Below are 17,608 nucleotides of genomic sequence, written 5' to 3'. Positions count from 1 at the left end.
ACAAACAAACAAATAAATAAATAAGTAAAACATGCCTCTATAAAAAAAAAAAAGACTGTGTCATGATTGTCTTAAGCTGATTCAATTATTAGTCATGTGGTGAGATTCCTGTAGATTCAAGGGTATACAAAATGAGTGCCACAAAGTTTCAACTCAGTGTTCAGTTTTCTCTAAAGTTAAGACAAATGTTTTCAGAGGATATATTTTAAGGTTCAATGTATTTGAGGTTCTAAAAAGCAACATTGAACATTATTATAGCATGTATGTACTTTGTTTCTTCCTAAATGATGTCTCCTACAGGTTGTAAGACATACTCTTCAACCCTCTTAAACTAATGGGCTTTGGGAAGAGAAGTGAACAGTAACAGTAACCATACAAGCTATGAAGCTGTAACAGTCTTTATGGTGTCTCCTGCTGGCCTCAGAGGCCCTAGGAAAGTATGAAGGTGTGCATTATGAGAGCTTTCACAGGACAGTAAGAAAAAGAGCAACAATTCAATGGGAAATAGTCAGAAACATAAACCAGCATGTCATAGAAAAGAAATGCAAATCATTTTTAAACTTGAAGAGATTTAGCCTCATTTATAAAAAGGGAAATACAATTTTAAAATATGTGGGTTTTTTTTTTTTTAACCTGTCACATTGGGAAAAAATCACAAGGTTGATAATATATTGTTGACAAGAGTATAGAAAAACAGGAACTCTCATCTTTATGGAAAGGCAGTTTAGCTATTACCTATCAAAATTATTTCCCCAGTAATTAAAGTTACAAAAGTGTATTATACAGGTAAAATACATCTGCACATAAATATATGTTCAGTGGTCTTTATTGGAGCATTATTTATAACAGCAAAAGACTAGAAACATCCCATTGTCCAAGAATGACTTTTGTAAATTTTAGTATGTTCATATAATGGAGGCCTATAAAAAGAAATGAAGGTAGAACTAAATGTGCTAATATGGATAGATCTTCCAACAAATTAAGAGAAAAAGGTTAATTATAAAATAGTATAGTTTTTTTTTGTTTGTTTATTTATACATGGTTTTTTTTTTTTTTTTTTTTTTAAACATCATTGTTCCTCTCTGGTGTAGTCCCCGTAGAATTCCCACCACCAAGTCCCCCAGGAACCATCACCATAGTCTCTTGTGCTCTTCTCTCCCCTGGTCTTCTTCTTCTCCCTCCCCCTCCCCTGCCTAATGTCTCAGATTTATCTTTTGCCTGATAGTTTTGGTTTTTTCTGATCCCTTGTTTGGTTCCCTAATATTATTCTTATAAGTGAAACCATCCAATATTTTTCTTTTTCCTTCTGACTTATTTCACTGAGCATAGTCTCTTCCAGCTGCAAATGGCAATGCCCAAAAACAGATGACTGGATAAAAAAAGGTGTGGTAAATATACACAATAGAATACTACTCAGCAATCAGAATAGTACAGTTTGATGTCAACTGTGCTTTTAACACACACACACACACACACACACACACACACGTATATATCAGAGGGATATGTAAGGATCTAAGAGAACTGACTCATACATGTGTGCTATTTTCACTATAAATGCCCTTTGGACTTCCATGTTTAATTTTATTCTTGGTGTTTTTGGAACATGTATTATTTTTCCAATAACATATGCATCTATTACTTTTCAAAAGAGGAAATTTATACGGATGGGGCTATTTTAGTTACTATGGTTGTATAACAAAATGCCTACCAAAAAGTAATGAATGGAACAATTTATTATGGTGATATAATCTATGGACCAAGAATTTGAACTGGGTACAATGGAGGTGACTTATCCGCTCCACCTCTTTGGTGCTTCATCAAAAAGCTTGAAATTTGGGCATCGGAATTATCTCAGCTTAGGTTCTGAAGGCTTGTTTACACACAATCTGGTTTAGTTATTGATACTAGGTATTGTCCAGGGATGCCTCAGTTCATCTCCATGTGACCTTCTGAATGTCCTAATATAACAGCAGGGTGGAAAAGTTCTGTTGTCAAGTATCACAAGAGGATAAAAACCAGGCAGAAATTATATCACCTTTTATGACCTTGCCTCAGAAGTTACACTGTATTATTTCTCCCTTGTTTCTATTGGTCCAGGTAGTCACAAAGTCCTCTCACCCCACCCTCCCTGCTCCAGGTTCAAGAGGAAGGGGAATAAACTCTACCTCTCAATAGAGAGGAAAGATTCTGAAAAAGCACATAGGAAATATTGCCGTGGCCAGTTTTGGAAAATGCAGTCAGAGTTGATGGTCACCTCTCCAAAGGAGAATTCCATTAAATGAGGCTGTTTGAAAATTGAGGTACAATTTCATTCTGAAAACTGATTTCATATAATGCTATATCCTAAAGAATGATTACCAGATAAAGTACCTCGATAACTAAATAAGAGTGACTTAGCAATAACTGTTCAGTTTCTAGACTTGATTTATATTTGTTTTGTTGTTGAGGAAATAATGTAATATTTACAAAAATTAGTATTTGTTAGTGCTTCCAAGAATCAGATACTGGCTGGCATTAACATTTTGTCTTTTACCCTGGAAGAATTGCTGCTCTTCTAATAGTCACTTTTTAGATGAGGAAACTGAGATGTTGAGACATTGCATATCCAGGTCAGGGTCCCAGTGTCGCTGGTTCCATCTGCCGGCTTGGATGTGACCAACTCTGGTGCCCATCTTCTTCTTACTGCCTCACTCAAAACAGTGGTTGCAATAGCTGCAATATTGTATTTCATCCACTGTTGGAAACCTGATTGCAGATTTTGAGGGAAGCGAATGCCAGTATTTCCTTCTATTAAATTGGGAGGTACCATGTCTTGTCACTGAAAACATACACTGACTCCCCACAAGATATTAAGAGTTTGTGCCTTATCTTCCTTTGGATTCCTAATAGACCACTAGGTAGACATTTCAAATAAGCAGATTTTAAGTGTACTCTGTGAAAAAGCGTCATGACCATCAGTCATTAAACTGGGGTGTGGCCTGTCTTAGGAGGCCATGTCTGTCACAGAGAAATCACCTCTAGCAAACCTGCTTTGTGTACTTGCTGGGTGCCAAGTTCATGTGATGAACTTGTAAATGTCTTCCTATCTAAATGCTCTAGTTCTTCACATTGGAATTCAAGGGTTCCTCTTAATTTTACAAAATACCTTGGAGGAATGAAAGCAATTGAGCAATTATTCATGAAAATAGACAGTATGATTTATTATACCAACAGAGTAAATTTTATGTTAGGGAAAGGATTTTAGTAGAAATACAATGCATACATTATTTTTTGTTTATTCCCATTGTGCAAGAATTACATGAACATATGCTGACTGTAAAGACAAATACATAATAGGGCCTCCCCCGCTGGCGCAGCGGTTGAGCACTGGTCTGTGAAGCTACCCGCAGCCACTGCAGCACCGATTCAATCCCTGGCCACCTGTGAGGGTCCCACATGGCGCGCAGACCTCTCCGGCTGCTCCCACTACTCCCCTCAGCAGTGTGTTTCGTCCGTCTTCCTGTTCTGTTCCCGCTCTGGCTCTGTGAATTTTCTCATCCTCCCGTGCTTCTGACTGTACCTAGTGCTTGTATAAATAAATAAAAAAAATAAATCTTTGAAAAAAAAAAAAAAGACGAATACGTAATACAGAGGAAAAAGTGAATCACATTACCCAAAATCCATTCCTTTCCATTCCCTATAAGTAACCATTGCTAACACTTGCGTGTCTTTCCAGATATTTTCCTGAATTTAAAGGCAGGCATAGAGATATCTAAAGGAAAGTTTGTGCGTGTTTGTATTTCTATATATTAGTATTAAAATATGTATGATATATAATATATATTGTAGATATGTGTTGTGTGATATTTATAATGTATATGTTGATACATATCAAATATATACTTGATACTTATAGGATATATGTGACATTATATAATATGGAGAGAATATATATATGGCTTACTTTTTAAATTTTACAGCAAATGGATCTTGTAGTTCTTTCCATGTCATTGCATACAGATGTACCATGTCTTTAAAATCTACAAACTGTTAAACTTTTCCATACTTGTACTTTTTCTTAATTCAGCCATTATCCTATTAGTGACATAAAGATTGCAGTTTTCTCTATTACAAACAATACTACAGTGAACTCTGTGTACCCATGTAAGGTGCATTTTAAACTTTAATGACAGGGGCCTCTCCAGTGTCGCAGCGGATTAAGCACAGTGCTGTAAAGCTGTCCGCAGCCTCTGTAGTGCCTGTTCGATTCCCGCTGGCCAGGGAGATTCCCACATGGTGCGGCAGACCTCTCCTGTCTTGCCTGCTGTTTCTCTCAACAGTGTATTTCGGCCCTTCTGCCTGTTCTGCTCCCTGCTCTGTCTCTGGTGAATTCTCTCACCCTCCCATGCCTCTGGCTTGTACCCCAGTGCTTGTATAAATAAATAAATCTTTAAAAATAAATAAATAAATAAACTTTAAAGACAAGTCACCTCCCAAAAGACTATCCTTAAACTCTTAACAATGTGTGAAGAAACCGTTTTCCCCACTGCCTTCCAGCAGATTAAAGCAGCCTTTAAATTAAAATTGACAGTAAGATAGGTAAATCATTGTTTTAGTTTGTATTTTCCAGTTACTAATGAGACTGACCATCTTGTAATTGATTCATTGGCCATTTGTATATCTTCTTGAACTCTGAAATTACTTTTGTTTGCCTGTCGATCTAATGGGTTAACTTTTTGATTCATAAGCCCACTTTATACTAAGGACGTCAGCCCTTTGTCCACTAAAATTTGTTGTGAGTATTGTCTCTTAATGTGTACTAAAAAATAACTGCTTGTTTTTGTCTTTTGCCATGGAAAAACACTAAAGATTATGTTGTCAAATTTGTCAGTGTTTTCCTTTGTGGCCCTTGATTTTGTGGCTTCCTTAGGAAAGTTCTTTACCATGCTAAGCTTTATTTTAAAAATTACCTATACTTTTTTCACTTTTTTTGGTGTTGACTTTTTTTTAAAGGTAGATCCTTAATCCATTTGAACATTTAATATTGTATATGATGTGAATTAGTACTTAAAATGAAAGAAAATGGTCAAGGTAAAGTTTTAGATTTAAATTGATGGACTGTATTGCTTTTGAGATGCCGGTGGCTTCTAATAACTTCATTTTTTTTTTCAGCTTTATTCTAAAGTAAGCATTCTGAGTCTTTGTGTGTCTAGTTATATTTTATTTTGATTTATATAAGAAGGAGGATTTCCTATAGCCTATAATCTTTAATTGAAGAGGCCAATGTTGTATGGACTGGGTTGCCCTAAAATGGGAGAAAGGAAAGAGGAAGAAAGGAAGAGAACTTGAAGTTTGGGAAGAAGTGATTTTGAAAGTGTATTAAAATAAGTAGGAAAAAGTAAGTCCTGTGCTCTGGGGATTATTTGTCTGAGTTCATCAGAACCAGTTCTTTATTTTTCCTAGTTACTGTTCCTTCTACTTGACGGTTGAAACTGGCCTTCCTTTTGCTTTATTTCATTCAGTTAACTGATGCAGACTCTGATAATTTCCCACTGAATTTGCCAGTTAAGATTGACTTGAAAGTCTCTCATAGAGATTCATTTGACGTGCATTGCAAATATTCATCTACAATTAGAATTAAGCCATCCAGTATCCATTCGAGTGATGTATCTGTATCAGAAAGCAGTACTTAAAGTACTGTACTAAGTGCGTGTGGTTTGGAAGATTCTCCCCCCCTGAACAACTGTGGACTTGAAGTAGAGAAGGGTGTCCTGGAATCCCCAGTTTACACAAAAGTTGAATAACAAGAGAAGGCAAGAACTCATGAGGTTTATGTACATTGCATTCTTTTTTTTGCCCCCTGGACTTTGGAATATTTTTTATTATTTTTCATTTGTGCACAATGTATGCATTTTCATCTTGGTTATATTCCCCATACAATTCCCACCCCCCCTTATTTTGACCCTAATCCCTTCTTCCCTCCCCCTCCCCCGTAGTGTTACATTTGTTACATGTACACAATGGAATATTACTCAGCAATCAAAAAAGATGAACTCATGCAATTTTCAGGAGCATGGATGGAGCTGGAAGGGATCATGCTCAGTGAAATAAGCCAGAAAGAAAAAGAAAAATACCAGATAGTGTCACTCATAGCAGGAATTTAGAAAACTTAAATAAGGGCCCAGGAAAAAGACTAATTATAATAAAGTGAAAATCAAAATCAACAAGTATCTATTGCATTCTTTATAGGTTTTCTTAAGCACAGGTTTTCCCTTCTTTAACCATATTATCCTGTGTCCATATGACTTAACCCAATTAGTCTTTGACAGCACCCTCGTTTTTTGACTTTGTATTTCTTGCTGTAGATCAGGAACCAGCCATGTCCAAAGGGAACCCTGCCCCTGGTCTTACTCGTAGGAAATGTATTTGGTAGTCACAGCCTTGGAACTAATTCACCCATTGTTACAGGGTTGTCATTGTTTCCTGACCTTTAAGTAAATAGTGCCAAGAAATACATACTTTTAAAGAAAAAACTCATGCAATCATAATGTTACTTCCAATTCAATTTCAGTACTTAGGATTTTTGCCTCTTTGATTGTGTTGGTATCTTTTAAGCTGAAAGTCTTGATTCCTAAACTATATTAACATAATTACTTAAATTGTCCCGTAGTGTGTGTGTGTGTGTGTGTGTGTGTGTGTGTGTGTGATCCTTCTAAAAAAAAAAAAGCAGCCATTAGTAGACACCATGGTTACTAACAAGTGAACTACAAAGTGGAAGTTGAAGATTTGTTTTTTATTTATTGAAGTTTTATTTTTATTCTTAGCATCTGTTCTGTAATGAATATTCCATATGTTATATTTGTAAGTCTCTTGAAACGAATTCTTTCCTCTGAATAATTATGTCACCAATTTGACATATTGTCTCATTTGCTTGATTTTCTGTTTTTACCAGTTGCTTTGTTTTTAATTTCATTTTTGAGTATGTAAAATATTTGCATTTCCAAAGTTGAAATTATGTAACTAGCTATATTCAAAGATGTCCCACTATTCTCTCTGTTTTCCCTTCCTCCAGAAAATAAAATTGTGTGTTAGTATTGGATTTTATCATTTCATTGTTTCTATAGCAAATGCAAGCAAATACATGTAACTCTTATTCAACACACATACAGGTAGTTTTCTATCTATTCACCACCTTCTTTTCAAGTAGCGTTTCCATTAAAAAGCTATAGGCATGTTTGAAAAAGACACATCAGTCTTTTTATAACATATTCATTAACTGTCAGCATTTGTTCTTTTGTATTTTTGTGTTTTCATTCTAAAGGTAATACTGAAATTTTTGATAAAAACGTACAGAATGCAAAAGTATCCCTTTATCATATATTCACAACTGTTTGTGTACAGTGTAACTCAACATTTTCTCAGCCCCTTCTCTGTGTGCACTCAAACATATATTATTGACATTTAACTTTTGAATTGTTAAAGTAAAATTTAAAATTATTACATTTTTTAAATCTCATTATTTGCTAATCTCTAGACATCAGATAAGAATTGATAAAACTGGGGCCTCCCTGGTGGCACAGCGGTTGAGAGCTGGGTTGCAAAGCTGCCCGCAGCCTATGCAGCACCGGTTCGATCCCCAGCTGCCGGGCGAGGGTCCCACATGGCGTGCAGACCTCTCCTGCCGCCCGCTGCTCCCCTCAGCAGTATACTTCGTCGGTCTGCCTGTTCTGTTCTCCGCTCTGGCTCTGGTGAATTCTCTGTCACTCTCCCGCACTTCTGACTGTACCCAGTGCTTCTATAAATAAATAAATAAATAAATAAATAAATAAATAAATAAATAGTCTTTTTAAAAAAAAAAAATGATGAAACTCAAATATACAATTAACAAAATTATTTTCTTTTATTGTCAAAAAATAAAGGAAGAATCCATTTTCTCCAGTTGTATTTCTAAAATGGAGCAGAAAAAATAGATTTGTTTTATTAAACAAATTAATCACTTTTAAATATGAATTGATATTATTAATCATAAATTACTTATTATAAATCACTCAGATGTAATCCACTGAATTGTATCTTTGGTGCTATCATCTATAATGTTGTTTTCATTTTTATCTTGAAAATTGGAATGGAAAGTTTGCTTTGTGAGCATTTTTACCAAAAAGTGTACATCAAAAGAATTCCCAGTTTTCCCATTTGCTTAGTTTACTTTCGTGCTTTCCTCTCCCTGTACTCCTCAAACAAGAGCTGTTAAATATTTACTCTTATATTATTCCCAAATTTGGAGATCATTTCATCTACTTGCTTCATTTACTCAATTTTCTTCTTTCTAGGTATTTTTTGATTTAATGAGGGAAATTCGAGCCAGAAAGATGGAAGACAGCAAAGAAAAGAATGGGAAAAAGAAGAGGAAAAGTTTAGCCAAGAGAATCAGAGAAAGATGCTGCATTTTATAATCAAAGCCCAAACTCCTTTCTTATCTTGACCATACTAATAAATATAATTTATAAGCATTGCCATTGAAGGCTCAATTGACTGAAATTACTTTAACATTTTGGAAAATGTTATGTATCACTAAAAGCATGAATTGGAACTTCACTGAAAGTCAAATTCACTTAAAAAGAAATTAATGTGGCTTCACCAGAAGCAGCATTCAACTTACTTCATAATTGCCTACATTTATCACGGTCCTGAATGTAGCGTGTGCGCTTGTATTTCGCAGGCAGTCTCTCTTGAACTGTTAAAAAGGTGAGATGGTGGGGGTGGGGATGGGAGGAAAGGCTACTTCCTCTGGTTTATTATAAAACTTCAATTTTATATCATTTTAAAATGTCTCGGTCTTCTACTGCCTTGAAAAAATGACAATTGTGAACATGATAGTTAAACTGTACCACTTTTTTAACCATTGTTATGCAAAATGTAGAAGAAAGAGTTACTGGCATGATTGTTGCATATAGTGAAAGTGAGAGTAATTCATCTGTAAACCTGCATTAATTACCTGGTGATTAACATTTAAAACGTGGTATAAACTTGTACATGGAAATTTTTGAATATGCCTTAATTTAGAAACGGAAAAATACCCAGCTACATCATTCTGGGTATGTCCTCACTGGCCCATGGGCCCACTGGCTCATGTGTCTTGGTGAGAGAATGAATGCCTAGTGTGGATACAACTTTTGTATAGAAGATTCTTGAGAAATAACTGATAGGCGTCTATCCAAATTTAAAATGTGTGCCATACTCTGGTTCTTGAAAGTAAAGTTCCAGAGCTCCTTGATTGCTTTTAATTAACCATAAGATAGTTTAAAATGATGGGCCAGCATAAACTTGTAAGACAATTTTAGACTGAGAATTCAGCACCAGTTATGTTGCAGTGAACCCTCTTTTTCTTTAAGATGCTGGTCCCTGGAACTTCCTTTCTGCAAGTGGTATGGGTCTGTTAAGTTTTTAGTCTCTTTGGAGCAGAGTTCAGGAAACATGTCATTGATGCTAATGCCGTTGCATTAGCATACTTGTGAAAAAATACTCATGCTTGCCACCTATTGATTTCTAAATTTATACTCAAGGTTGCAGTTTGGCTATATGGAGTTATTAGAAATATTTGTAGGAATATTTGTGTTCAGAATGAAGAACACTATAGCTCCATTTTTCCTAAAATTCACATCAAGCAATCAAACTTAAGTATAGAGAAGAAAAGTTTTTGGCTTACATAGGCCAAACCTGAGGCCTGTTATTACCATTGTTGGTGTCCCCACTGGTCGAATTCTGACATGCTAGTGGCACATATTTCAATGGGAAGTATACCACTGTCAGATTTTCCTTTCTTCTGTCAAATGGGGCTACTAGGACAGTTGATTCAACAAAGTTTTTCTTTTTGCTTAGTCCTAATTTCAACAAGTCAAAGATGTGTTCAGGCATTCCAGGTAATGGGTGTGTATGTAACGCTAATAAAAATAGACTTTTTAGGAACTCAACTGTTTAGATATTTCATCCAGCTTGTCATGTTAAATATTTGTTCTTAAAGGATTTGAGATGTACATCTTTCATTTCATATTTTTCATAGGCTATGTCATATGCAGAATTACAGTTACCAATGTAACACAGGCCCCGTGGGCCCAGCGATCTCCACGTGTTCACATTGCAGTCTTATTTAACCAGGGGTCCTAACCACTAACATTGTGACTTTGCTTTGAGACCTTTCCTCTCCTGGGTACTGAGGTGCTATGAAGCCAACTGACAAAGATGCATCACATGTCTTAGGCTGATGCCACTACCCGATTGGTTTATTTGCAATTTGAGCCATTTAAAGACCAATAAAATTCCTTTTTTAAAAATGTTTGTGGTGTTACTTGATGTTCACAACATAACATGTAACATTCAGATTTATCAACCTGAGCATCTTTACTAGGGTTTTAGAAACATCTAAATCTTTTTGAGTTACCAGTTTAGGGATTTCTTTTGTGGTAGCGCCAGATTTCCTAAATAACAGTATCATCATTGCTTCGATTTAATCAAGGCTCAGAAACATAAGAATGCCATGTGCACAATTACATAGAAGATAGTCTAGATAGTCTTAGGCTGTTATGAAAGTCATAAATGTGCACATTTTACAACACTACTAAACTCAGGAATCGATATGTGACAGCTTTATATTTACTTCTAATTAGAATGATCCCCAGAGACTATTTAGTTTCCAAACCATCTAGGTTTGTGTAAGTATACTCTGAAGTTTGCACAAAGACAAAATCACCTAAGTACTCATTTCTCAGGATCCACCCCTAGTGTAGTCTCCCTGGCGTTAAGAGGCACCTAAATTATTCAAATGCAGAGGACAGCTTTAACCATGCCTGGCCCCCTGTTCTTACTAAAAAGTTTCTATGTAACATTGTGTCTGATACTCTCTAAACCATGCAAATGCCTCCTGGTCCTATATTTGATGTTGGTGTGTGAGGATAAAATGAACTGGTAGAGACTCTAGTTGAAAGTACTAGAGGGCCTCCCCTGGTGGCGCAGCAGTTGAGCGCTGGACTGCAAGGCTGCCCGCAGCCTCTGCAGCGCCTGTTCATTCCCGCCTCCGGAGAGGGGCCCACAAAAAAAAAAAAGAAAAAGTACTAGAGATTAAAGTTGCCCAACCCCTATTCTCACTGAGCAGATGACAAGTCACAGGGACAATGAAGTGAAATCTGCAAGACCACAACTAGAAAAACAGGATTAGGACTTAATTCTGCTTAATCCAGGCTACTGAGAAATGGAGGCCAAATTTGTGGTGTCCTGCTTTCCCCCACATCCTTGTACCCCCTGGTGCTCAGGAATGCCTCTAGTGAGATAGGGGTACCGAGTATGAGGGTCCTGGAAGGACGAACAGTTCAGAGATACAACCTCTGGTTCCTTCCAGCCTCATTAAAGTCCTGAGCACGGGCAGAGAGGCAGACTTGAAGATAATGAATGTGGTCATGAATATTCTCTTTGCCGCCTGTATGAATGCTCCAGCATGGAGGAAGCCTTCAGCACTTATTTGTTTACTGCGAGACTGGTGTGATCCAATCATTTGGTGTTTTGACCATTAATTTACCCAGAGCACATGGTTGAGCTTTGTAGAAAAATCTTACTCCCCAAGAATTTGTTTAGGGCAACTTGTACCAATTCCAAGAACTTGTGGGTTTAATTGGCAAACTCTATTACTTAGGATGTGAGTGAGGTTGCATTTTGGGGAGGTCGGAACAGTTCACTAAGTCAAACCACCAAAATGGAATAGCTATCTTCACCTTGCGTGTCCACGTTGGCAATCTGCTTGCATCACAAATGGCAATTTTCTTGAATGGAGCATGGGGGTGGAACAGACACATATATGTACATGTACACTGCATATCTTGCCTCTCAACACTCCTGAAATCTCAAAGGGATAGATTGTAAATCTCAAAAACAAGTGATCGGAAATGAAAAAACATGATGAAATCAGCTTAATAAATGATGACGCATAAGTGGCATTTATATTTATTTTGGTATAAATATCCATAAGTTTGCATCAACACAAGATTTTTATTTAATAGGAAAAAAAAAGAGACCAAGATGAGCAGCATTTGTGGAAAAGTCAGCCCCAGCTAGTACCATCCAAGTTACTCTGTCCCCCATCCCATATACTGCACATTTCCAAATAGAAATGAAAACACTCAATTCAAGACAATCAGCAACGACTCTGTGAATTTACCCCTCTACTGAGAGAGGTTTCAGTTGTGTTTTTCCTGATGCCAAATATAATCATTTCCCAGGAGAGAAGTCATTGTTACAAATGGACCTTGGAATGTCAGCCCATTGTCAGGTCCACAGCCTCAGCAGGGCAGCAGCAGAGGGCATGCTTCTGGAGTGGAAACCTCTAAACTGAGGAGCAAGTCCCTTCTATTCCAGGACAGACTGTTCACTTATTCTTTCATTCATCAGGTGTGATTTCTTTTATTGAGGTAACAGTTTACAAAAGTATATAGGTTTCAGGTGTACAATTTTTCACCTTAGCAGCTGTATATATCACTCCACATCCACCACCAGCCAATCGGCCCCCTCTGCCCACTCCTTGTCCCTTCTTCCCCTCTGGTAACCACCATCCAGTTGTCAGCCCAAGCATTTGTTTTTGTATTGTTTGTTGTTTTGCCTTTTTTATTTCTATTCCACAAATGAGTGACTCGTTTGTCATTGGAAGCGTCTTTCACTTTCTGACTTATTTCACATTGCATAATCCCCTCAAGTGCCATCCATGCTGTTCCAAATGGCAAGATTTCATTTTTTTATAGCTAAAATAACATCCCTTTGCTTATATATACCACATCTTTATGTACTTATCATCAGTGGGCACTTGGGGGTTTTCCATATTTTGATTCTTATAAATAGTGCTGCTAAGAGAAGAGCTAAAAAGAAACTTCTCTGAAGAGGAAATGCAAATGGCCAACAGGCATATGAAAAAATGTTCAACATCACTTGTCATCAGGGAAATGCAAATCAAAACTACCATGAGATACCATCTTACACCAGTGAGAATGGCACATATTAAAAAAACTAGCAACAACAAATGTTGGCGAGGGTGTGGAGAAAAAGGAACTCTTCTGCACTGTTGGTGGGAGTGCAAACTGGTCCAACCACTGTGGAAAGCTGTGTGGAGATTTCTGGACCTACTAAACATAGAGCTTCCATATGATCCAGCAATTCCACTCCTAGGTATTTACCCAAAGGACACAGAAACATCAATTCCAAAGAGCACCTGCACCCCTATGTTTATAGCAGCACTGTTTACAATAGCTAAGCTTTGGAAACAACCCAAATGCCCAAAAATAGATGACTGGATCAAGAAGATGTGGTACATATATACCATGGAATATTACTCAGCATTCAAAAAAGATAAACACATGCAATTTGCAGCAACATGGATGGCGCTGGAAGGGATCATGCTCAGCGAAATAAGCCAAAAAGAAAAAGAAAAATACCGGATGGTCTCACTCATAGCAGGAATCTAGAAAACTTAAATAAGGGACCAGGAAAATGAATAACTATAAGAAAGTGAAAATCAAAATCAACAAAAACTATGAACCAGAGACACTTTTAGGGGGGCGGGGGCGGGAGGGGAGGGATTGGGGTCAGAATGGGGGGGCTGCAATTGTATGGGGAATATAACAATAAAATTTATAAAAAAAAAAATAAATAGTGCTGCTAAGAACATAGGGGTGCATATGTATTTTCAAATTTGTGTTTTTATGTTCTTCAGGTAAATGCCAACAAATGGGACTACTAGATCATATAGTAGTTCTATTTTTGGAGAAACCACCATACTGTTTTCCATAGCGGCTGCACCAATTTACTTTCCCACACCAACAGTGTGGTCCTCCACACCACTTACCATTTTCTGACTTTTTGCTATTATTCCAATAAGGTGGAATCTCATTGTGCTTTTGACTTGCATTTTTCCCTAATGATGAGTGACATAGAACATCCTTACCTGTGTCTTTTGTCCATCTGTATGTCTTCTTCGGTAAAATGTTTATTCAAATCCTCTGCCCATTTTAAAGTCACTTTTTTGTTGTTGTTGAGTTCTACAAGTTATTTGTATATTTTAGATATCAACCCCATCTCTGATAAATAGTTTGCAAGTATCTTCTCCCATTCAGTAGGCAGTTATTTATTTTAACAGTTTTTTTTTTTTTATATAAGTGTGGAGCATCTTTTTTTAAAGATTTATTCATTTATTCATACAAGCACTGGGTACAGTCAGAAGCACAGGAGGGTGAGAGAATTCACCAGAGCCAGAGCGGGGAACAGAACAGGCAGACTGACGAAGCACACCGCTGAGGGGAGCAGCGGGTGGCAGGAGAGGTGCTGCAGAGGCTGTGGGCAGCTTCACAACCCAGCGCTCAACCGCTGCGCCACCGGGGAGGCCCTAACAGTTGTTTCTTTTGCCATCCTGAGAGTGTGATCTGGAATATGGAGTCTTCCAGGAATGCCTGGAAGGGCCAGGCTCACCTCAGAGCTCCAGGTGACCAAAGCTCTTTCTCTTCCAGGGTGGATTTGATAAACTCAGTTTAGCTCTTTCTGGGCAAACCCGGGTCCAACCCAACCCCCAGCCTCACTGTGCACACAACAGAAGGATGGCTCTTTTATATGGGCATATCGATAAAAGACAGCAACTTCTGGCTCCAGAAATTATTTGAGGATAGAAACTGCATCTTGTTCATTTTAATTTCCCCTGCTTTGTGCCTTTCACAAGAAGAAAAATGGCTGTTCAAGGAAGAGCTCTTAAAGATACCTCTCCAATCCCAGTGAGTCTCAACACACTCTGGCTACACAAAAGAATTTTTATTTTAATTTTGGTAGATCCAGTTCCACACCAGAGCAGTTTTCTTTTTCTCACTTTCCTTTTTTTTTTTTTAATGGAAAGCAGGCTATATTTATTCAAAAACTATAAAATGTTACACTATAAATCAAACAAAATTAGTTTTTAAAAGTTAAGTGGCTCATATGTGTTCAAATTCTGACCCAAATTTAGACAACACTCCAATGAAGAGAAAGATTATAATATAGCTCAAGGAGCAAAAAGCAATAGAAATGTCTTATCAATACACACTATATAAATTTATAAGTCTAAAGTTTCAGTGTAACACAAGCCGTAAGTACATGTGTTAGCTACCTTCTCCAGCATTAAAGTAGTAAATGGTTTATATTTAGTAAAAACATACAGAGTGTAGAAAACTTTGAATCACATGTAACGGAGACGGCCATGGTGAACCAAGTAGAGTGCAAGGTTTTCTTATGGAGGATGAACATTTCAGAAAGAACCCAGCTCGAAGTTAATCCATTATCACTTGTCTTGTAAAGGTGACCCATAAAAATATTTATCATTTGTAATTATAATACAGAGAACAAACTGCTCAGAAATTAATATCAATATCTTACTAAACGGTAGTATAGTGACCGGTCTGAAAGGACAAATTACTTATTTGGCGGTTTAAGATAGCAGAGATCAATGTAAATTAAATAACATCAGTGAAAAAACAATGTACAATAGCAAGAGGTTAGAAAACTGAATACTGTGGAAAAGATTAGATCTGTAGAAGGTGGCTCTTTTTTGATACTTGTTACAGTACATTACTGAGATTTTCATTGCAACAGTATTTCCCCCCAAACATTAAAATCTGGAAGCAATACGCTTTTCTTAAGCTGTCGTTTAGTGGGTTTGTGTTTGTTTGTTTGTTTGTTTTTTTCCCAAACTTCAAAACACAGAAATAGGTTTAAAATATCAACTAGCCATTATGGAAGTCACAATATACAGATACTCATAAACATTACACAAGCTATAGTTGATAAACCTAGACAAACCCACCAACATTTATGAAAAAAGGTGTTGCTTTTAAAAAGTGGTTAAGTACTACATGAGTCCTGAAACCAAAATGGGGGAAAATCTTATTGCTATTCTGTCAAACACCACAAAACTAAAAATGCTGCACAAAGTGTCAGGTGTCAACACATATAGCACAGAAATAAAACTCTCATTAAGCAACTGAGCTACTCATTGAAGTAAATTTAAAAAAAGACCAAACTTCTTTAACATATCAATGCTACTTTAGAATTATCATCAGAACAAGTAGAGATTTAATTATAAGTTGGACTGGACTATTAGAGAATTTTGCTTAGTACTGAAAGAGAATCTGTCAGCAAACATCCTAGAAAAGCTGTAAAAATCATGCTCTGTTATTCCTGAAAGGAAATTTGCCTGGTTTGATGCTACATACCTCTATCTCTCCCAGTGGTTCCAGGAGTTCTACATAGCAATTAATTCAGTAATTGATAGGAGTAGTTAAGTAAAAAGGAGACCGAAAGTAGGCTTTGTATCAACAGAGACTGGATAGGTGGATTTTTTTAATCACATGATAAATGTAAATCATAAAATCAAATGTATTGGTAAAGGTACACCTATTTTATGTTACACGAAAAACAGTAGACTGCAAAGTGTGCATGCTCACCCTAACATTGGAACTGGGAAAGCCGATGAGGGGGCTTTCTTGCAAATATTTACTGCCATGATACAAAACAAATGATGTGCAAACTGCAAGGTCCCTAAGATAGAAGTTAAAGAGTTTATATACAGAAAGATGTCACTATCTGATTACTATGCAAGAGATGGAGTTTCCCAGAGTTTATAACACTGAACAATAATCACCACAGGCTCCTCCTCCGTGGCCTTCTTCTCTGTGTGACAGTTTGACTCCTTTATTCTGGTTCTCACTTTCCCACAGTCCTGGTGTCTGAATGATCTTTTCAACAAGTTCTTCAAAGGCACACTGTACACCATCACAGATTTTTGCACTTGCCTCTATAAAGAACATGGAAAGCTTTCGTGCAAATTTCAGGCCTTCATTTCTGTCAACTTCATGATTTTCCTTACCAATTTTATTTCCGACTAGCATGTTTACTACGTCATTTCTCGTGCAATATGTTTCCAATTCACTTAGCCAATTATCCAGTTTAACAAAGGTGTCCCTTGTCACATCATAAACTAACACCTTGTGCACCTCTATAATAGCTGGGAGTTAATGTACTGAGCCGCTCTTGACCAGCAGTTTTCTATATTGCAAGCTTAGCCTTATTTCCATCCACTGAAATTGTTTTCACCTTAAAGTCAATCAATACCTATTGTTGCTGCAAGTTCTGAATCAAAAGAATCATCCGTGAACCTCAAGAGCAGGCTGGATTTGCCTACGCCGCTCTCGCCGATGATGAGAATCTTTAGGGTGGTCAACACGTCCTAGTTCATCCTGACCCTGCTGCGCTCCAAGCCCAGCTGGCCTCGGGGCTCGGCTCTCAACCCTTAACCCCGAGAACTGCCCGCGCACGCGCACTGTTCCGCGGCTGGCACCTTGTCACACCTGGTGCTTAGGTCCGCGCTTGCTCTCCTTTTTCATGGTGTCTTCAATGTCATTTAATCAGGCTCAATGATGAGTTTCTGAGGGCTATTTCTTGTAGTGACTCACAAGGCAGCAGCTCTCATTCCCAAGGAGGTTTCAATTTATTTGCTATTAGTTGGATATCCAACTTCGGGTTCATCTAAGCCTCCATCAACTGATTGTATCTTTTAATATATGTACATAGTAAA

At 37.2% G+C, this 17,608-nt stretch overlaps 1 protein-coding gene and 1 pseudogene across 2 annotated transcripts in view; one reads left to right on the top strand and one right to left on the bottom strand.

The window, feature by feature from the left end:
* RALA (RAS like proto-oncogene A) overlaps window positions 1-10,313 on the top strand; it is an 82,893-nt gene extending 72,580 nt beyond the window's left edge. For both annotated transcript variants that reach the window (XM_037507240.2, XM_054692308.1), the window contains one exon: window positions 8,313-10,313. In XM_037507240.2, coding sequence (XP_037363137.1) covers window positions 8,313-8,435 — 123 coding nt within the window. In that variant the 3' untranslated portion in view covers window positions 8,436-10,313. The remainder of the gene's footprint in view (window positions 1-8,312) is intronic.
* Window positions 10,314-16,472: 6,159 nt separating this feature from the next.
* On the bottom strand, window positions 16,473-17,269 carry LOC119245074 (ras-related protein Rab-18-like; annotated as a pseudogene).
* Between the last annotated feature and the right edge of the window lie 339 nt (window positions 17,270-17,608).

Source organism: Talpa occidentalis, unplaced genomic scaffold (genome assembly GCF_014898055.3).
Source record: "Talpa occidentalis isolate TD23 unplaced genomic scaffold, MPIMG_talOcc4v2.1, whole genome shotgun sequence".
Taxonomy (NCBI): Eukaryota; Metazoa; Chordata; class Mammalia; order Eulipotyphla; family Talpidae; genus Talpa; species Talpa occidentalis.
This window is presented reverse-complemented; position numbering and strand designations above follow the sequence as displayed.